Raw genomic sequence first — 22,397 nt, forward strand, 5'->3', positions numbered from 1 at the left:
TGGTATGCATCGGCACTAGGTGGAATGTATTTATGTAAGTATTAAAATCTGATCCTCCACAAAATAATGAAGTGCACATATACTACATATATTAGCAGAACTGGTCCTCCATTAAACCTAAAGTATACATATACTGCATATGTAATATTTTTCTGCCCGTGTTAGAAAACATTCACCTTCTTATTGAGTTTGAGTTCATTTGGGTTACACAAAACAAATAACCCCAAGTAACAAACTGCTCTCGACAAAGCTTCCACTATAAATCTCTGTATATTCACATGGTAACTTCTCTATACATGTTACAATTTTTTAGATTAAAGGGCATAATCATAACTCATAAGGAAACAAAATGACGAGCATATAATTACAAAAAGGAGAGCAATTTGGATGACTCTAAAAGAATGCACCGCAAGATACTCCTATCAACAGCTATTATATTGAGAATGTACAAAAGTTTTTTATTTTCCATGAATGGTGCCGCATGCCAAGTAAAAGAAGCAAGCATATAGCAATTTGCCCTTCATGAGTGACAAAACTGAAGGAGGCTCAATAGGAATCTGATGCTGTAAAAAATCATCACACAGATTCTTCAAATGTGTGACCAGCCAGCACCTGCATCAGCATGCACACAAAATGATCAGGCCAAACATGTCATGAAATGTTAAGGCCTTTTCTTCAATAATGTTAAGTCAAATGTGAAAAAAGAAAAGCCTAAATCCATAATGTTTGCACAATTGTATACTTGGTACAAGTTTAAAGACTAACTAAAAACACAGTGAATCCTAGAGAGACCTTGTATGTTACAATAAGATTAGCTTAGTGAGGGAGAAGGGTATTTGCGGATTATCATAAACCAACTATCCCAAAAGCTTAAGATGTTGGGTGAAGACGAATGAATGGTTTTATACTATATTTTTCTAATATGCACACTCTTCCATGCAATGTTAGCAAAATCTATAGCAAAATCGCAAAATCCTAAGATTTTACGATTTTGCAGCACTGTTCCGATTCAAAACACATGCAAAATCTTTTTTTGGTGGAATCGCGTAGAATCTTAGATTTTAATCGTAAAATCGTATTGAACCTTACGTTTCTAGTATTTTTTTAATTTTTGAAGTTGATTCATAAAATTGGGAAAACTAATGAGTTTTTTGACTTGGTGGAAAAAACAACTCACCAACCAACATTTAGGGGATTTCGAAATTGAAGCTCTAATTGATTGTAGTTGTCAAATTTGAATGGTTAATTGATAAGAATTAATAACTGATTGTATATTTCAAAAAATAACCCATGTGACCCAACCTTCATGCCTCTAATTGCCTATATAATTCACTCATAGTAGAGTGAATTGAATCACACATTCATGTTCTGTTTTCTGTAGTCTCTATCTAGGTCTCTTCCTCTTCTGTTTTCTCTTCATTCTTCAACATCTTTGTTTTCCTTCATTCTTCAACTTCTCTGTTTCATCTTTTAATTTCATGTTCTAGTACTCTTATGATTTTGGATTGAGATTATGACTTATATGGATGTTAATCTGATGAATTTTTATTTCAATTTTTGTTAAATGATGTGACTTACAAGATATCTATGCTATTTTTTTGTTTTTCTATTTATGGTAGAATCTTACGATTCAATTTACGATCATACGATTATACGATTTTGAACCCCCTCTCCGATTCTACGTAGAATCTAGCTTTTCACAACATTGCTTCCATGTCATGAACCAACTATCCTGAAAACTTAAGTTGTTGAGTGAAGACAAATGAATGGTTTTATACTATATTTATAACAGGGATCACAGGCTGTGAGAGTCCTTTTGAATTTCCATATGGAACTCCACCACCAAAACAAGAGAAAGGGAGAGGGAGAGAGAGGTACCTGAGGACACTTTGAGGGCTAGATCAGCAACAATTCTGCAGCTGGATCAAAATTCAAGGATGTTCAAAATTATTCCTGAACAGAACACTGGCTTTCGTTTACCATGCAGCCAGACGACTAGAACAAATTTTAATGGATATTCCCAAGTAAACTGTCTCTCAAATGGTTGAAAGACATACTCCAGATGATGACATGATTGCATTGGAGATCAATATAAGAACTCACGGAGTCCCACTTCACTCTCTGGCCACCTCTATATTCTCTTCCATGGCGTTTAAAATAAATCAGTTTTGTTTATGGAAGGAAGCTAATAAAGTATGTCCCGGCTAAATGTTTCAATCTCAGTCGAACTATAGATGATGAAAGATCCTTAAATCAGTAGCAATGAGTCCTTAGATCAACACAAATATACTAGAAACCAATATCGCACCTCAGAAAGCCATGACATGAACATCACAAGTCAAATCCAAGATCATTTGCTAGTTGAAGTATGCCACGCATTTGAAGGTAAGGATTCTCTAACAGTTTTTCGTTGTTGCTCTGTGTAGTCCAAATACAGAACATAATTATATAAGTGAAAAATTAGTAATCAATAATAAAAATGCTAAATTATTAAGTAAACAAATGTATAGAAATTTAGAGTATGATAGTTTTTATTTAAAGACACCATACAAAGAAGGGCATAAAGTAGAGACCTAGAAGACTTCGTTTAAGGATAGAACTGCCAAGATATATCAACGATAAAAATTTGAAAACCACACTCGTTTAAATCCAAGGTTATAAATGTTAAGATAAGATTTATTAATAGCAGAGAGAGAATTCCAAGAAACTCAATAACAAAAAGGAAGTACCTGCTGGGCTTTGACAATAAGATTCTGAAGCATGTGTTGATATTTCTCAGGCTTCTCAGTCACCATTCTCTGCAGTAGTGGGAAATCGTTACAATAGATGAAATTTGAGGATCTAACACATATACTCAACACAAAAAAATAAAATTCAAATTCATGCCTTAAGCAGAAAAGAAGAAGAATAGTATGCCACCCTTGAATCTGTGTCTTCCAAAAGTTCCCTGGCAGGTGCAAGAAGAATCATGTTTTATAAAATATGTATCATATACTAAAACCAACTAATTTATCAAGAACATAGCAGTTTACAATCACCTAAAAAACTTTTCTCGACCAACTTCCTCGAAAGAGCCAGGATCTGCAGTGCATTTACCAATAAGTAGTAGGAGAAGGGTGGCCCTTATATCAGATGTGGCACCAGGCAGGTTTCCTCTTCCCTTACTTCCAACAGCTACATCCAATGCAATATCATCTGTTCTTGCTCCAGCCAATTGCATCAATGGCCAATATAGTAAAGCAACAGGAACACGAGCAATTAATTGCATTGGGACAATAGCTTGTCCTTGGAGAAGAAGCGCTGCCGTTGATGCAGTCTCATGATCCAGACGGCAGTTACTAGAGCAGTTGGATCTTCTATCAGCTTCTTCCTCATTATGTCCATCCTTGTGAAAAGCATCTTGTTCAAGGATATGGTTATCACCATCATACTTTTTGCTTGAACTGTAGCAATTTAAATTTCTCTCATGTTGCGTATCGTCTCTATTGGGCAGAGCCATAGCAGGGGGAACTCTTAGGCATAATTGGGAGAATAATATGTCACACATCTGTTAAGAAACAACATAGCTGAGCAAAACAGGCATAATATGCTGAACAATATATTACATAAAAAGAAGCCAATAAATATTTAAACAGACAATTTTCCAAATGTTGCTCCAAGGAGTCCTATTATTATTAACAAAACTGTAAAGTTCATTATTCAGAAAATTAATATAATAAATGCCAATATTAACGTGTCTTTCAGCTACTAATCCACCAATGTGATTTCAGATCTAGTAGGTATTTACTTCTATCATGAAACACTTCTTGACAAAACAAATAAACCCTCTACCAGCATTAAACAATTCATCAGTTTACTGGTGACACAAGGACAATGCGAGGTTCCTATCAAAAAGGGTCCCTAATTACATCCAACTGGCACATCATGTTCCTTGATAGCATATAGAACATGCAGATTTACTTGCAACATCTTTACAAATTTAGAAAGGTTTAGTATTAGGAATTTATTGCTATGATATAAGGATATTCAGAAAAAAGGGCATTTTGAGTTTAGAAATAATTACTTTCAGAATATTGATGCGGTCTGTTTCATACATATTGATGCAGTTTTTCTCATTTATCTGAAACAACAAAGCACTGCTCATTATGTCAACCACTGCATGAGCTTTCTCAAGATGCCAATCATTCTGGCCATGCCCAAGATTACTGCTCCTTAATTGTTGCATTTCATACTCGTCTAACAAAAATTTGCATCTCATAAGAAGCCTTTCAAGAACAAATAAAAATCCCCATCTAATATAGTTATGTTTTGACTTTAAAAGGCCACACATAAGTGAAACGGGCAAAGGAGCTTCTGATATATCTGAAGAATCTTGTTTGCCAGCTTGAGATATTTTCTGCCGGAAGTATTTTATATTCGACCATATAGTCCCGTCTCTTTCCCCACTGATTTCAGCAATAAGCAAATCACCTAACCAGGTATACCCATTTTGACGACAAGCAACTCTTTCAGAATGAATAAGGGAATGTAAAGTGACCCATGAGTGCTTTTCCTGCAGACCAATGTCATTACTTAGAGCAACATCTTTCAAATTCTGAAGAGGCTTGTGAGTTTTGGTTATCTGAATCATATGAGAGAACTCGCCATCCAAATGAGTGAATGAACTTATCATTGTATCAAATTTCTCAGTTACAACTTCCAATAGCTGCAAGATTTGAAGAGAAACAGGCATGACAAAAATGAATATAGACAACTTAAAGAAGATTTTTGTTAAGCTGTATATATGATAAATTTGATTTGCAAATCAAAAGTCACAATGTTAAATGAAAGAGACAAAAGCTTGCTAGAATTTTAAAATGGGAAGATTAATAGCAAATAAGCCTATATTTGAATCAAAAGTGAAACATTCATCTTAATACTATTCAATGAATTAGAGAAACATTAGGGTCAAGGAAGATGCAGCTCAACTAAAGCAGCAACAGGTCAATCTTTCTTCTAGTCAGTTATTTACACTTCCAAACAATTGTTAGTGAGATTAAGTAAGACTGAACTCTCCAATAAAGTTTCTTGAATTGAAAAAAAAAACAAGTCTTTGATTCTAAAAAATTTACAAAATATAATTGGAATTAAGAACGCCAAACCCTAGACAACAATTTAGCATTACATAAAAAATGTCTCAACTCTCAATTATGTAAATCAAAAGGAAGAATTATTATCATCAATATAATGAACTATTTACTAATATTAGAGAGAAAGAACTAAATAACTCTAACTCTATTTTTATTAAATTAGATTATCATCACATCTTTTTCTTAAAAAATATATCTAATACCATCTGAAGCATATAAATATTTATTAGGGTGTTCGTGAATTGGATAACATTTGGTTTTGAAGAGAAAACGATCAAATCCAATGTATTTGGTTTATTTCAATGAAAAAAACCACCCAGTGATCTATATATGAAACCCTGCCCAGGTAAGAGAAAGGGCTGGGAGAGAAGGAGAGGAGCTCATTGAAAATCACAAGAAAGTATATCCCTGATTGCTGGTTGAAATTACAGGGTCAGATGGAAAAGCAAACAAGGCTTTGAATAATATTCTAAAATCTAAACATACCAAAAACTAAAAAGCATAATTCCAATCTTAACAACAAAAAAAGAGATAATAGTAAAACATATTCTTCAACATTCACCAACTTTACATAAATCTATAGAGTCTCAAACTAAAATGAAAATGAAAGTACCGTATTTAGACGTTCACGGTTGGGATATTTGGACAGGGCAGACGCAATTGATCTTCTCAAAATATCCCCAATCCCTTCTACCCCCAGTTTAACAGAAATATAAAATGCATCAGCCGCATTAGTTTGAGCAAGCAGAGTAGCGAGTGGTTGAATCTCATCATGACTGTATTCATTGTCTCCCGTAGCTACACATGTTTCATTAATCTGATTCAGAACGTAGTCTAAAAGAACCAAATACAGATTTTTCCTCTCTTCTCTTGAGTTCACAAGGGCATACTGCATCCAACACAGAAAAACGTGGTTAGAAATCATTAAATCATGGAAAATATGAAACTAAAAGAATATAACAAAAGGCCTTGCTTCACGACTTTACTCTTTACTTTGTAGTTTGTACTCTTTAATTAGCAAATTTGTGGATAAAGATATGCATACCTCACGAAAAAGAAATTGAACTCCTCCAATCAGATGAAGTTGATTGACAAGAAATTTCGGTATGCTAGGTAAAGGCTCAACAACTTCATCAGGAACTTCATAGAACATGTTAGCTAACATGGAAATAAGCTTGCAATGAACTAATTCTGCCCAAGAGTTCTTCCTGCTGATTTCTATAAGTGCTTTGATAACCTAAAGGCAGATGGTATGTAAATAAATCAAACAGAGTCATCATAATTACTGGTTATATATTATATTAAATAAAGTACAATAATTATCAAAATAAAGCAATGAATGGAAACATAAAAACCCAAGACCAAAAAGACTGAATTCACAAACTCCAGTCTTCAAAATCGTTTTCAGGCTTAAATATCATAAAGCAACACAATGTACATATTAGCCATATGTTATTGAAGGGGAGTAAAACAGTAACTATGAAAACAGATGGTTCAGATCAGTTGTCTTCGATGAGTGGCTACGGACCAGGGCCAAAAATGAAAGAAAAGAAAGAAAAATAAGTAACATGGAATGATGAAATTAATGAAGAAGAGGCTTGGTATCGAAAGCTACTGTATATTAGATGGGAAGGGACTGTTAAATAAAAAACTATTCACGTGCTTTCACCAAACAGTTAGGGAATTTGATTCATAATATGCTATTAAAGCCATGGTGACCAAATACTCTAGAAGTCGATCCTATTCCTCTATCTAAATAAAAAGTTAAATTTAAGCACATATTTTGGTGGGAATGTGCTGTATCCACACTTCAAGCCCATAGGCTCTTGCATGAGGGTCAGCTTTAGATATAAAATCATATTGTGCTTTCACCTAACAATTTAAACTTTTAGTGTAGTTGGTTTATGACAGGGACAAACTAAATAGAAAGCAGTAGGAGACAAATATGTAGTTTCCGTGATTTACTGGTAATAACAAGAAATGGAGATATCATTTCTCACCCTTATGTCAAGAACTTGCAATTGGTTTCTGCGGATCTTTCCTCTATCACAAACAAAATAAAGCAAACAACTGAATGCAGATGCCCAGACAGATTCTTCCTTTTCTTCAGTCTGTACAAAACAATTAATCAGCTGGGCATAAAATAATATGTCATGAGAACAGTATTATTAAACCAATATCAGAAAAGGAGCTGATGTAGACAACACAATTGCTATAAGAATCTTCATATAACTAAACAACAAATAAAATTTGTTTACCACCAAAGCAATGAGAGTGACCACAAACTTTTTAAAGATCTAAAATGTTACTTAGCAAGTCATCTTTACAATTTCTTGCTCCTAATTCTTCAACCCACAATTTCCATCATCCCATTTGAATATAATATGTTACCTTATAAAACATAATAATACGGCATAATATGACATGCAAATATCATAATTGTTCAAGCTTCTATTGCATCAATGGTTACCTAACCAACTTGGTACAAGTACAACATTGAAAAAACCTCAATTCTCCATAGACCTTCAACTTTGAAACATGGAAATTATAACAAGTAACAAGATGTTAAGATGAATTTGAGACTAAAGAAAACTGAGACAAATAAAAAGTAATATCACAAAAATAATTTGGAAAGAAAAAAGAAGCATTCACAGAAGTCATTATGTAAAGTGAATACAGTAAATAAATAAATAAAATTGACACCAACCAATAGGACTATCCTAGCCAAGACAATTTATAGAGAAACAGGGAAAGAGTAGGACCAACAATACCTGCACCAGAAGTAGTAGTATTTCATACAAAATATTCGAAATCCAAGACTCTAAATTATTAATTGCTGAGAAAGTGTCCAATTTATTTTGATAATTTTCTTTTTTGCTCCCTTGGGCCATAAGTTGATTGTCACTGTCATAAAAGGATTCTTGAGAATATTCCTCTTCAATTATGGAAGCATCATCAACGATTGTTGGTTCTAAGAGATGAGCATGAACCCCGAGATTTAGAATTAAATCAAATGCTCGAACCCTGCAAGCTGTTTCAGAAGAACTAAGCATCTCCTGAAAGATGCATTTGAAAATTATGTCAGGGACAACAACAAATACATTTAAAATATTGCATGAAAATAAAAAAGTGTACTTTGTTGATGCATCACCTCAAGCATAGCAAGAGTGAGTGGAGTAGCAATTTGAGAATCCAAAACATACCTACAAAACAATGTTTTTTGCAGTCATCATACATATGAATCTACTATTGAAATGTAAACAATAATCCCATATCATTTTTCCCTGATGCTCAATATGAATCCCTCCTATTTCCTGTACTTTGAGTATTATTTTGAAATTTGAATCAGCTCATTTGTTTTCAAGTTATGATTAGGTGGGACTCCCAAAAAAGTGTTTTAATAATAAAAATCAGAATTTACAGTCAAGACTTGGCACATAATGTAATAGTAGTAGTAGTACTGAGAGAAAAAGTGACTTGGGATAAACACATTGGAACATACATGTCAATCACTAGTTTGATAAGAACATTCACAGCCACGTCCATTGGTGGTTTTCCACTGCTATTGTTTAGCCCAGTTGACACTGTCATGACATTGATATTTGGTGAAGAAATCTCTGAGCAAACTGCAGCAATAACTTCACATACCTCAGCAGGGCTCAATCGCAAAGGCTGTTGATCACTGGTCAGCATAAGATAAGATTGTGATTGAGAGATACAGAAAAGGAGAGAATAAACCCATGATAAATAACTAGTGTCTGACAAAACGCCATAGAATAAACCCATATTCTTCCATGAACAATATATAACTTTTGTTCAAGAAATATAATTTATCTATTTTATAAAAATAATTAATAATCAATATGGTTTCAAAAGTAAGCAAGTAAGAAAATGAGCAAAAACAGCCATCTTGGATGGCATTTTTTTTATATATTAGGATGGCATGTTTTTTTTTTCAAAAGGCGTTAAATATGTATATTTCTTATAGCAGTTAGCTCTGAAAACCTGTGTTAGTCCATTATCATCCATTCTTATACACAAATACTCGTTAACAAAGTTATTTTGAAGAATTTCTCTATCTATACTATACCTGTAACAACGATACTGGAAGAGTTGTCGAGCTCGAGGGCGGTATGTACTCATAGGAGCATCCTCCCTGTAAAGATCAATATGTTCAGAATAGCAAATCACATCATCAAAAGTACGGGGAAAAAAAACAAACATACATTTTAATTCATCTTGTGAGAGTAATTAAAAGGAAAATATTAAACTATAGCAAGCGATTCAATTACTTGCCAAAAAAGCTTACTGGTATAAACAGCATCTTGGTTAATATAACATTTAAGTCTTTTGTATATTGCAGTTAACAAATTCATTGCCAAACAAAACTTAAAATTACTGTTAATCTTTTATTTAAGTAACACGATAAATTTATAAAGGAGGAAAGAACAAAACTACAAAAATGAGACAAAGAAGTTTGAGAACAAAAAATATAAGAGCTAAAAAGACATCTAATAGAAGAACATGCCAAACTAGATTGGGGCCTGTTTTGGTGCGTTTAGATGCTGTTATTGCTCTCAGGTGGGGACGAGCGGATGCAGAATTAGTAATTGATGTTACTGGAGAAGACTGCATAAGTTGATCCAGGTAAGGCATATCATCAGTTCCAAAATATTTCCATGGCTGTCCCTTCATCTTATCTTCAATGTCTCCTACAAGAAGAGCTGCAGCACCTACTTCTAAGAAATTTTGTGATTTCATGTCTTGTGAATTCACAGCACGGTCACTGTATTAAAACACATTAAAAAACAAAGTAAATTTCTGAAGCCATTTAAAAAAGGTTAAATAACAAGAATAAAAGAAATATAAGCTGCAGTCGCAATTAATAGAAAACCTAAGACATGTGTACACCAACACTGAGTATAAAAGATTATTTACTTGTCAGCTTGCACTGTTGAGGACTGCTGTTCCTCAAGCCAACGCCATTGTAGAACATCATGGGCAATGAACCCAAGTTCATCTTTTTCATCAAATTTTTCAAGTTTAGATAACTTTGAAACTGTTGAAGTGACTGAAGCTCTCTCCACTGTTTCTGGGACACTTACTGGACATAGTTGTGAATTGAAGGATTTTCTCAACAACGATGACAGTGTGGGCAGTGATTGTCCCGATGCAGAAGGTGGTCCAGCAAATGAAACTGGTTGAAAAAGCCGTTTCGGAATGTGTTGTGCCACTAGGGAACGCACATAACTCAGCGACTTAACAACTGCCTCAGAAGCAAAGGTAGATATAGGCAAAGGAGATGTATTTGTGGATGCAGCAGATTTTTGATTCAAAGATATTGACCATGGCCGATTCAGGTTAATTTCACATTCAGCAATAATGGTTGAACAAAAGCAATCTATCTGAAGTAATGTCTCCTCGCTGGGTTTGTATCTGTAATAGTTAACTAGTTGAGAACTCTTAACAGCATGAGTAGCAACTAACAAATGAAGGCATAAAAAGGAAAAATGTTAGTTGTGTGTATGAATCTAAAGAAAATGCATTCAAGTTATCAGTAGCAGTAACGGAACAGATGGCAAAATTAGCAGCACATCTAAAGCATTACCAACCTCCTTTCCCGCAAAACAGAGACAGAGAGAGAGAGAGGAAATAAAAGTTTTATACTCAGCTAAATTAGGCTTATTACAAAATAGTAGTCAGATTCACCAAACAAAGTAATCCAGGAATATTTGTTCAATGTCAGCATATAGTTTAATAAACAGCTTTCTAGTAAAACAGTCAAAAATTAAATTCCAATCCATATTTCAGGACTCTTTGGCATGTATTAACAACACCTTCATTTCATATTAATTTAAAGACTGGGAGGTGGGAATGAGTGAATTTTTTCTATAGAAATAAGTCAACATTATAGTAACACGCAGCTTCAAGAAATGAGAATGGCGGAGAGATAGATGATGCCTCAGGTAAAATGTTATGATAATATAGAATATCCTTTCATTAAAGTAACATACCTTAGAAGATACCGTTTCAAAATTGCCACACACCTTGTGACTACAGCAGGACTGGTGAAAATAGTGTCAATGTCAGTATCAGAAAAATGAAACTTGAAATGGATCACATGATACTAAACAGAAAAATCAATAAAAGAAAATGAAACAATTAACAATGTAAATCTAAAGCACAGCAAGTAACAGAGTCACATAATAATTAACAAGTATAAAAAAACAAGACCATCCATGTGAACAATTTGATGCCTTGGAAGAATAACGGTTTTATAGAATCAGGATAGTATCCCCAACTACCCCTTATCAAGTATCAACAAGCACACAATCACCTTCGCTCCCTTTCTGCAATAGTATGTCCCAGAACTGCACTATAAGCCACATCTCTGGTTGCATGGGCTGCCAGATAGTCCTGCAATCATATATTTTAGTTATGAAATTAGTAAAACTCAGACTTTCTGCATTGAACATCAAATATAATGGCCCTGTAATATGCAACCAGTCAAAGCATATCATGAAAGACAAAGAAGGCAGGTACACATGACAATTAAATCTGGCTATGAGATACAGAACAATATTGCAGCTAGTAAAGTTCATACACGTGGCAAAAATTACAATGAACTCAAGTTTTTCTCCGGTCATATAAAGAATCCAGCTGATAAAAAAAAATATAAAAAATCCAGATTTGAAAAGCTATTGCTATCGCAATCAGCCACGTGTACATATTCTTGAAAAGATATATTGCTGACAAAAAAAATTATTTGCACTGAAATAGATATTACAATATCCTAAACTTCATTAACGAAATGAAATCAAGGGAAACAACATTTGCAATGAAACTGCAAAGTTATGCACAAATACTTGAAAAATATATGTTGGATATGATATACGTCATCATTCTCAGTTCAGATGGTGCGCTATTAAACTTAATGAAATAAAGGAAAATAAGGAAAATGATATGTGCATTAAAATTTGGAAAATGCTTCTTATTACGAGAATGGTAAAAACAAAATGCAAGAAAGCTTATGTGGCACCATTATTTTGCAACAAAACCCATCCTGTATTGTGAAAGTTTTCAGAAGTTTCCTCCGCAAATGCTACGCCCTTCATTCGTATATTTTTGTGAATAATTGATTCGTAATGTTTAGCATTTCCCTTATTTTGAAATTACTTTCAGAATTTCTAGTTCTTGTAGCAATACTCATTTAAATCGTTGACCAACAACAAACAAATCTATCCTGGGGGAGATTATATATAAAGAGGAAGTAAATGCAATGTGTTGTTGTAGCGGTAAACAAGCAAATGCAATCATGTGTTGACCCGTAAGAGTAAGAACATAAGCTCAAACTCCCGAGAAAGTCATTTGTTGAGTAATATCCGGGTAAAAGACCAGAAAAGGGAAAATTCTTTAGTCTTAATTGCACTTGTGATCCTTCCTCGAGTTCGAATTGTGTGAGATTTTGATTCCCAAGTTTTTTCAAGTTAGTAAAGTGTCCCTCTAATACAGCTCACCATCATATGTAAGAAGCTAAGGTTGATCACTTGATCATCCTAGTAAAGTCCCTTCTACTACACTCTCTTAGCTTCCAGCATTCTAAACGGAAGAGTAACAATGTGATTACACAAGCTCTAAGAAGAACAATCCACATCATCAATAAAAGTAGAAAACTAGTTTAACAAAATTAAACTCAATTTCCATTTGCCAGCATCAAAGATTAAATTACGAGGATAAAAAGAAAAAGACGAACCCGGAGGGTCCTGGAAGGTTCAATGGCGGAAGAGGGGGAAGTGGAGGAGAGGCAGTCGGCGATGGCGCGACGGAGGGGCTCCGGGAGCTTCTTGAGGAAGGAGGATCTCAACCTGGAAAAGGTAGCAAGGTGTATCCTGGTACTTGGTGCTGGAGCGGGGCTCCGACAGGGACTGAAGGTAGTGGAAGGAGAAGAAGACATTGATATGGATGAATGAATCTGTGATTTTGGAAAAAGGAAAAGGGAAATGGTTTCATGAATCGAATCTGTGTCACTGTCTCTGTCCTCGCTGGTTTTTATTTTAATTTATGAGCTGGCAGGAACTACTCAAAATTATAATTAACTTTTTTTGGTTACATAGGATAGGAGGATAAAATTATAATTAACTAATTAAATATTATTGTCACCTTTCTTTTTCTATTGAATCTCCATGCAAATTCAAACCATTCGAATAAATATGCTTTTTTTTAGTTTTGACTTGAACAACTTAATTGATATAATTGATTATTGTTATACTTCCTCAATTTTATATTATTGTTGTTTAAGGTTAAGTAGATTATGTTGGTTCGTTTGGTAACTGGTCTCTTGCAACCTGCATAGGGGTCGCGTGCTCGAATCTAAGCAACACGACCTTTTGCTTTAATAGTTATGGATATGAAAATTCGTTCTTCAATATTACGCAACAGTTTTTAATAGCCTCGTGTTTCACCGTTACCAACTTTTTTTCTTACAATTTCTCGTACCATGTGGCAACATTGTGACAAAATGTAACATATTGAGTGGAACATACTACAGTTGTTACATAATAATTAATCTATATTATAAAATAATAAATACTTATTTAGTGTTGTGACAAATTGTGTTACCTGAGATTAACTCTTTATGACAACACGCACAGACTGATTCATAATGCTTATTTAAGCAACATGTTTTACCCATTGCATAGCAAAAGCAAAAAAATGTTGTACAACCTATATTTCTTATTAACTGTCTACTTTGAAGGAAAAAAATTTGTTCCTAAATATATGTCCACTTAGAGTTTCAAAAAAGCATCAAATGATGTTTTTCCAATAAATGCTCTTACAGAAACAATAAATGAGGAAAAATAAAAATACATTTAAAATGGTGAAATAGGAAAACAAAGAATACTTTCATGAAAATTAACGAAATTAATTGCACTTCTTAATCTGTGTTTCTTCTCTTCCTGGACAGTTAAATAGGAACGGAGGTAGTAGTGGTTTTAAGAGCTCATGAATATGAGTTTACATTTTCTTAACCTAATTTATCTTTTGCTTAGTATTAAGAGCATTGCTACACAAGATGGAGGTTAGTTCAAGTTGTACATGCTTGAAGTATTAGGTTCAAGATTTGTGGATGGAGACGGTAGTGGTGGTGGCAGCAATGATGGACTACTAGAAAATACTTAAATTATGACGAAATTTTGCGACAGTAAAAATTTCCGTCGCAAAATAATTAATTCGTGACAGATTTAGTGACACTTTCTCGTCGCTAAGGTTTATTAAAACATTAATTTAACATTGTGGGACGAAATACAAATTTCGTCACAATTTAGGGACAAAATTATGTAAATCGTCGCAAAGGTGCGACGGATAATAAAATTTCGTCCCAATTGAAAGATTTATTTTGGAGGGAAGCATGGCGCCAACTTTAGGGACGAATAATTTCATTATTCCGTCCCAATTTGTGACGGAGTTAGCAATAATATTCTGTCACAAATGGTATTTAAAAATATAATTTTTTCCTTATGACGGAGTTTGTATTCTGTCACAATTTAGTGACGCAGTTGTATAATCCGTCGCAATATGGGGACAACTTTTATATTCTGTCCCAATTTGAATAATTAGTCTTGGGGGGAAATTAAGGCGCCAATATTAGGGACACAATGATTTAATTATTCTGTCCCAATTTGTGACGGAGTTAGCAATAGTTTGCCGTCGCAAAAGCTTATGTAAAAGTATTCTATTTTTTTGGGACGGAGTTTGTATTCTGTCACAATGTAGTGACGAAGTTGTATAATCCGTCGCAATATGGGGACAACTTTTATATTCCGTCACAATTTGAATAATTAGTCTTGGAGGGAAATTAAGGCGCCAACATTAGGGACACAATAATTTAATTATTCCGTCCCAATTTGTGACGGGGTTGGCAATAGTTTGTCGTCGCAAAAGTTTATGTAAAAGTATAATATTTTTTTGGGACGGAGTTTGTATTCTGTCACAATTTAGTGACGAAGTTGTATAATCCATCGCAATATGGGGACAACTTTTATATTCTGTCCCAATTTGAATAATTAGTCTTGGAGGGAAATTAAGACGCCAACATTAGAGACACAATAATTTAATTATTCCGTCTCCATTTGTGACGGAGTTAGCAATAATTTGTCGTCGCAAAAGATTATTTAAAAATATTATCATTTTTTAGGACGAAGTTTGTATTCTGTCGCAATTTAGTAACGGAGTTATATAATCCGTCGCCATATGGGGACAACTTTTATATTCCGTCCCAATTTGAATATTTAGTTTTAGGAAAATTAAGGCGCCAACTTTATAATACCTTGTTCATCTTGATATGGGCCTATATGAGTTACTTTCCTTAACTCGTGGGTTGTGGTCACACTAACCAATATTTTTTAGATAATTAACATTTTAATTAAAATTGCAAAGGGAATAAGTTTTGAATATTGTTATTTGATGATATAAATATTTTGTTTTTAATATTTTTTAGATAATAAACTTTTATTTTTATTTTTCATTTTTATTAGTTGGTCAGTCTCATACAAGGTTTGCTATGCCCCAGACTTAAGCGTTGCAGGCTCTGACCAATGAAAAGTTAGGTCCACTTATTTTGTGGACCAACCCAGTCGAGTCTGTTTATTTACAAGCCACATGGAATGAACTTTAACGGTCAGCCAAATTACACTTCAAATGATGATATGCTATAGTTATGTTTCATGTTGATCTTAAAGGTCTATTAAACTCAATGAGGATTTGTGTCGTGTGTAAGGCCCACCAGGCCTAATACAAATCAATGATAACCTTGTAGGCCCATCAAATCTGATGAGGCTTCGTATTGCGCACAAGGCTCATTGAGTCAAATGGAAGTCGATTATTGATCTTATAGGTCCTTCAAGCCCAATTAAGCTTCGTTTCGACCTTAGAAGTCATCAAGTATGATGAGACCCCTAGTTGATCTCCAATATTTACCGGGGCCAATTAGGCTTCAAGTTGACATTAAATGACCATATGACCTAATTATGTTTCATGTTGATCTCTAAGGCCCATCATAACATGATGAAGTTTCATGCTAATTTTAAAGATCCATTAGACCCAATGACGTTTCGCGTTGCTTACAAAGCTCACCGAGTCCAACATTTGATCTTATAGGCTCATCAAGCTTAATTAATACTCATTTTGAACTTAGGATTCATCAAGTACGATGAGACCTCTAGTTTTTTGTTATTGTAAAGACCTCTAGTTGATCTTCATATCCACGAAGCTTTTTTTTTGAACGCTCATATCCATGAAGCTTAATTAGACTTCATATCGGTCTTAGATTTTAACTTTTTTTGTCAAATTTTAAATTATATAGACACACACGCTTATTTAATATTCCAGATCTATTACCACAATTATACTAATAAAAAAGATATACTTCTAGTTCTATCATATATTATTGTAATTATATAACATGTATATATTATTACTTTTATTTAAAACCTAAAACAAATTTTGAGAATTATTGTGAATATTATTTCTTTTAACTAATGTATTATTTCTTTATTATCACAAACTTGATGTTTAGGGGTTGAATTATTATATTGATATCTTTATTTGAAATTTGTATCTTATATCCTTCTTATTTATTTTTATCTATATATCTCTATTTAATTTTTTTTTGAAATGATCTTTATTTTAAAATTAAAACTTGTTACTATTATGAAAATATATTAGAATTATAAACAAGAGAACATAGTAAAAGAAAATATACTTTACTTATCTTGATACTAATTTTGCCTCATACCTAATCTCTTGCCCTAAATTCTTTGCCTCTCACGTTTCAGCGCTTGCTCTCCGTCTATACTCTAGTGGTTCCTTGACGTCAGTGGTGGTGCCTTGCTCTCTTAGCACCTGATTGACGACGCCTCTTGGAGTTCAAGACACCTGTTTCGACCCTCCCTCAGGAACAAGTGAGATTTCTTCTTGCTTTGTCCCAATGCTTTTGTTTTTCTTCTCATTACTGTCTCTATATTTTGTTTTCAATTTCAGTTTGGCTTGGTTAGATAGATACAATAACTCTTGACACCCTCACAAAATTACAAGGAATATCACTGTTCAAATGTTGAGAAAATCCCAAACAGTTCATGTTTGGACTTCCTTTTGCATTCTTCCCTCTAGTTTGAACTATGGCTTAGATGGCTTGAACTTTGACATCCTCGTTATATGTTTCTAGGAATTTATTTACCCATGACTGGCCCTCTTAGAGGCAAGGGTCACATTGATCTCTCACTGGCCATGTACTTTGACTTAGTGTATTTTTGGGTTAGGGAACTTGGCCACTAGAAATGCATAAATTAAATTGCATTTTTGTTTGAACTATTTGTATTCATTTGATTTTGGTGCTTAATCTAATTCTCTTTGTTTTTATGGTCTTTTCTATTGAAACAGACAAGTAGCAAGTGAAGCCAAGCAGAGTATATGTGTTTGTCAGTTTGTGTTATATTATAGGATCCAGATTGAATTAGTGATTTCATCCTTTGAGGGTATTTAAAATTGCACCTATATTCATTTTTAACTTAATCTTTGACATCTCTAGTTATTGCACATATGTTTACTTGTTTTGCTTATACATAAAGTATCATTTTCATCCAGGACCTACTGAAATTTCTCATGGTTGTGTTTGAAGAATGGGGACCCTTCTCGAATTTCTTGTATCCTTTTTTTTAAATGTTTTTAGGAGTATTTGTATCAAGTATTGAACGAATAACTTTAGTTTTTTTATGATTGTGACAGTTTCAATTGAACCTTATATTTGGTTTGAATCAATACTCAATAGTTTGAATCACTAAGATATATTTTTTCTGCATCTGGTTTTAATTTCTATTTTTCTAATCGAAATGTTGCTCTTGCTTCAAATATGTGGCGTTAGATTCTAGATCTTTTTGTCACTGTAGTGAGATTTGTCTTTCTAGATTTGTACTTTGACTCTTGCAGTACTTTCATAAATTCAATTGGTGCTCTCCTTATTTTCTAATCCTCTACTTTCTTTTAAAAATTTAAAATGAAAGTAGTGATGATCAACACTCCCACAATGGTGGCTTCTTCAATGATTCCATCACTTCCCCCACCCTCTCCCAAGGCATAACTGGGGTGCCCTGATTTGCATGGGAAAAAGGCGTTAAATGGGCAGAATTTAGATGCTGGAACGAGAGATAAGTTTTCCTAAGGTGGATTTTAGCTTATGCTCTCATCTTTCTATGGTTTCACTTGTTGAGTATTGTGAAAAATGAAACTTCAACTTTCATGTTTCAGGTTGTGCACTGTGGATTCCTTCCAACCTTTTCCTTAGGATGGCATATTAATCTCTTGCCATTCTGTTTGGAACCAGCTCTTATATCTCTGGAATACATTTATGAAATTCCACAGGTATGTTTAAATTTATTTTTGGAGTAATTACAGGTCATCAAATTATTATATGAATTTGGAAAATGCTTAAGTGCTTAGAACCCCCCTCCCCCTTTCAATAAATCCATGCTACAATGTCCGTCTGTGGATCCATTATGATCATTATGCCGCCAAGAAGAGACTTCTCTCTTGTGTTTAATTTTGTGTTATATAATTAGGCAAGCATGAGCATGTTATCCTATTTTTTGCTGACTGTTTTCAAACAGATGTTTATTTGTTTCTTCATATATGGAGCTTTTCAATGAAGTCTGCGTGATGTAAACATGAGGCCAGCAGAGGAGAGCACGCTATGAGACTATCCTGAGTTCTTCCATGTGTGTAAGATAATTTGATCCTTTAAGTTTTTTAATCACTCAATCTTTGGGTAGGAGATATGGTGGCAATGTGACTCATTGTAGTTCCCCTATATGTTTCTTTTGGTTTTTTTGCTCAATTGATTGTGTTTATCTATTCATCATGAACACAACAAGCATAGTAGCATACTACTGATCCACATCTTCACTTTTTGTAAGATATTTATGTGTTTGAGACAACTAAAAGCAGATAAATTGTGACTTCTAAGTTTGTTCATGGAAAGCGTTTATTGTTATGTGTGCATTTTGATATTCATTTATACTGCACCTTGATTGCAATGACCCAAATTAGTTTTTCAAATGAATATCTAAGTTGCGACAGAATTTCTGTCCCCAACAAGCAGCAGATTTTTTTTTTCAAATCTTCACAGCTCAGTGACGGAATATATCCCTCGCAAATATCGGGACAGACTATGTTTTTTTGAATTCCGTCACAAAAAGTTATTATTTCTGTCACCAATTCTGTCACACCACTACCATCTTAAAAAATAAACTTATTATGTTCCGTTTCAACCCTGCGACGGAAATATATATTTCGTCACAAAAAATTTATTCATTCCGTCCCAAAAATAACTATTCAATTCGTCGCAAATATCGTCACGATACTTCATGATAGTCTGTCGCCATGTTCGTCGCCCATGTGCGACGGAACATTAGATTTCGTCCCAAAGTTTTTGCGACGAGCGATATTGTGACGCAATTTATCGCGTCACAATTCCGTCCCAAAATATTTTAGGGACGGAATTTTTAACTGTTGTGCGACGGATTTGTCCGTCCCAAATTAGTGTTTTTGTAGTAGTTAAAGGGTAATGGTGGCTATGGAGGTAGCAACAATGGTGGTAGTGGTTGGAGAGGAGGAGAATAGTAGCGACAATGTCAGTGACGGAGGTCGCGAAGGCAGTGGAGGGTTTCGGTAGCGCCGAGGGTGCATGGTTGTAGTGGTGATGGTGGCAGCGGTGGTAAAAAGCGATTGTGGAGGGTTGTGTGGTGGTGATGTTACATAAACAAGTGGTTGACGTAACAGTTCAACATTTCGTCCCTTAAGCAAGTGATTGGGAGTTCGATTTCCAACTCTTGCGAATGAAAAAACTCGTTGGTCAGCTTCTTAGCTCTTAGTGTACTAACAGTGAGGCGAGAAATTAATTTCACAACTATCGGCGGTGAGAATAAATGAGACATGTTAACTGTGGGCCCATAAAGGATGGTCGGTAAGGTTGTAATTTATATGACTCAGGCCCACGCAACACTGACAAAACTACAAGGCGACAAAGAAAAACCACCCCAGGATTCATCGATCGATCGATTGAGAAAACTGACAACTCAACAAAACCAGGTACGCTAATCTCTCTGGTCTCTGTCTTTCCCCCTCCCACGCTAGCAAATGGTAGCATTGATTTCGCGACTTCATCAATTTGTCGATATCAATTTTTCTATGATCTTCGTGAAGCTTCAATTTCTTCGATTCAGTTCTAAGATCTGCACATACATCCATATAAATTGAATGTCAACTCGATTCAAACATCATCTTAGAATTTTCACTTGATAGTTCTCACATAACGACCGCATAGCGGAGTGGATATCGCGTTAGACTCCGAATCTAAAGGTCGTGGGTTCGATTCCCACTGCGGTCAATTTACTTTTTGTTCAGTGCTCTTTTGATATATCTTTTTTTATCTGCATTTCATTTGTTCCCAATAATTCTGAGATCATTTATCATAGCTGGATTTGCATCGTTCTATGAAAGGAGGACCAGTATTTGCACTTTTTAAGTAAAATTATGGCTGACAAATATGGTTGATGCTGCCCTAGTTCATGTTTGGTTCCTCATTTGCGAGTGTTGGTATTGATTATTCACTATCAAAATCAGCTTTTAGGTGTTTAGATGTGGACTTTCATAATTGATCATAGCTTCAAATTTAATAATGGGATTTAGTCACTACAAATAATAGGTTATACTTATGCAGGCATGCAGCGGACATAATCAATTGTGAGATTGGACACATAAATCACTTTTCTCACAAATGCATCCAAAGTTCAAACATAAGTCACTTAACTTTCAGCTCACTTTTATCACACTTAATTTCACCAAATTAATTTTATCCAGAATCAATTATGACAACGCTGCTGTAAACTTACTAAATAGTTATGAATTGTGCTAGAAAACAGTATTCATGATAAAATACTTTCCCATTCTGAACCTCATACAATGAATGAGAGCCATATATATTACATTTAGACATTTTGGATCTTGCTTTTATTTGTGTGAAGTTCCTCTTAAATGAGGATCCCTCAATTGCAGGGTTCCAAAATTAAAGGTGGGCTTGAGATATGTTGAAACTTGAAACAGTGATCGTCCTTATCAAAGGTTTGTTGGCCATTGTTGAATTTTCAATTTGCATTTTCATGCCTTACATGAGGTTGTCAGTGGGAGATGATCTTATTCATAGGTGACTTATGCACAAGGTTTTTGGAATGTGGACATGGATGATGTTGAGCCTTTCTGCAATATTTGGGGATAGGGTAGTAATGGTCCTGATATGAAGTGATGTGGCTGGCTGCTAGTGAGGGCCTAGAAAATGTAACCTTGTAAAAGTCCTCTTCTCTGTCCCACAAATTAAATTGTCCTGTGTCATTTAAAATCCATCCATGTTTTTTTTTTTGATATGCAAAATCCATCCATGTGAGTTTCTTACTGTCATAAATCATAATACTCATGCCCCTTTTAATTAACATGACACAATTTGATTAGGGAGACAAGAAAGAGGACGCAAAATGGGAATAGAGGATTTCGGTGGTACTCTGCTAGGATACCATCATTCCCACTTGGTTGATAAGATTCAAGGAATGCTGGTAATCATCATTCATGCATGAAGGGTTGTGTTAAATCCTTAACCATGTTCACTTGTTTCTGAATGCTCCTTCCTCCTCTTATACAATTTGGAAACTGCATTTTGTGAAGCTATACTCATGGAGTCATGGGCAAATACACTTCTAGGATGGTGAGGCCCAGTGCTTACAGTCCTTGATAACTTGTCCTGATGTAGCTATTCCATTATCTGTGTATATAATTTGGAATCATGTGGCCTTGTCTGATCTGATGTGAAAGAAACAAGAGGTGTTTATGGGAATCCCTAGTAATTTGTAGTATATAACTTTGAGTGGCTCATATTTCTTCCGTAAGCATCTTAATATTCTATTCCTAACTAATTATTGAGATACGGGCACTTCGTTGGTGCCAAGGGCTATCCAAGGCAATTTGACTTTATGCACTAACCTCCAAAGTCCATATTTGTGCCAAAATTTGAACTTTGCATATTAGTCAAGGTCATTTTGGCTAGATTCGCATTCCATTAGTAGTCTCTACTCTCTACCTTATGTAACTATTTAGTTTTTAAAAAGAATACAGTGAACTAGTGTATATGTTCTTTTTGACATGCGTTATTCATGAGAGGCAATTGTG

At 34.4% G+C, this 22,397-nt stretch overlaps 1 protein-coding gene, 1 long non-coding RNA gene and 1 other non-coding gene across 5 annotated transcripts; 2 read left to right on the forward strand and 1 right to left on the reverse strand.

Annotated features, from left to right (window-relative positions):
* Positions 1–159: 159 nt before the first annotated feature.
* Positions 160–13,157, reverse strand: LOC130733571 (uncharacterized). 2 transcript variants are annotated; one of them, XM_057585794.1, is made up of 18 exons: positions 12,883–13,157; positions 11,467–11,546; positions 11,144–11,194; positions 10,068–10,565; positions 9,658–9,915; positions 9,220–9,285; positions 8,632–8,811; positions 8,281–8,332; positions 7,901–8,185; positions 7,130–7,240; positions 6,175–6,366; positions 5,743–6,018; positions 4,064–4,705; positions 3,039–3,547; positions 2,887–2,947; positions 2,730–2,798; positions 1,879–2,418; positions 160–612 (listed from the first exon to the last, which is right to left on the reverse strand). In XM_057585794.1, the coding sequence occupies exons 1-17, from the start codon at positions 13,081–13,083 to the stop codon at positions 2,332–2,334; spliced, it is 3,618 nt and encodes a 1,205-aa protein (XP_057441777.1). In that variant the 5' UTR covers positions 13,084–13,157; the 3' UTR covers positions 160–612; positions 1,879–2,331. The 2 variants fall into 2 exon arrangements, with proteins under 2 accessions (XP_057441777.1, XP_057441776.1); XM_057585793.1 differs by having other exon boundaries at positions 9,220–9,281; positions 9,654–9,915.
* Positions 13,158–16,912: 3,755 nt separating this feature from the next.
* Positions 16,913–22,112, forward strand: LOC130733572 (uncharacterized). 2 transcript variants are annotated; one of them, XR_009017495.1, is made up of 7 exons: positions 16,913–17,089; positions 17,568–17,662; positions 17,772–18,346; positions 18,432–18,545; positions 18,791–18,902; positions 21,237–21,302; positions 21,687–22,112. It is a non-coding gene; the product is annotated as an uncharacterized LOC130733572 (long non-coding RNA). The 2 variants fall into 2 exon arrangements; XR_009017494.1 differs by lacking the exons at positions 21,237–21,302; positions 21,687–22,112 and having other exon boundaries at positions 18,791–21,212.
* On the forward strand, positions 20,496–20,568 carry TRNAR-CCG (transfer RNA arginine (anticodon CCG)). The gene has a single exon. It is a non-coding gene; the product is annotated as a tRNA-Arg (tRNA).
* Positions 22,113–22,397: the final 285 nt, after the last annotated feature.

Source organism: Lotus japonicus, chromosome 1, assembly GCF_012489685.1.
Source record: "Lotus japonicus ecotype B-129 chromosome 1, LjGifu_v1.2".
Classification (NCBI taxonomy): Eukaryota; Viridiplantae; Streptophyta; class Magnoliopsida; order Fabales; family Fabaceae; genus Lotus; species Lotus japonicus.

Bases quoted from the DNA above. Each gene is read 5' to 3' on its own strand.
- LOC130733571 (XM_057585794.1), bottom strand. From the start codon at position 13,083: ATGTCTTCTTCTCCTTCCACTACCTTCAGTCCCTGTCGGAGCCCCGCT. The intron at 8,186-8,280 runs GTGATGCATCAA...TGCATCTTTCAG, and splicing joins TCACTCTTGCTATGCTTGAG to GAGATGCTTAGTTCTTCTGA. The intron at 6,019-6,174 runs GTATGCATATCT...TGTTGGATGCAG, and splicing joins TTCAATTTCTTTTTCGTGAG to TATGCCCTTGTGAACTCAAG.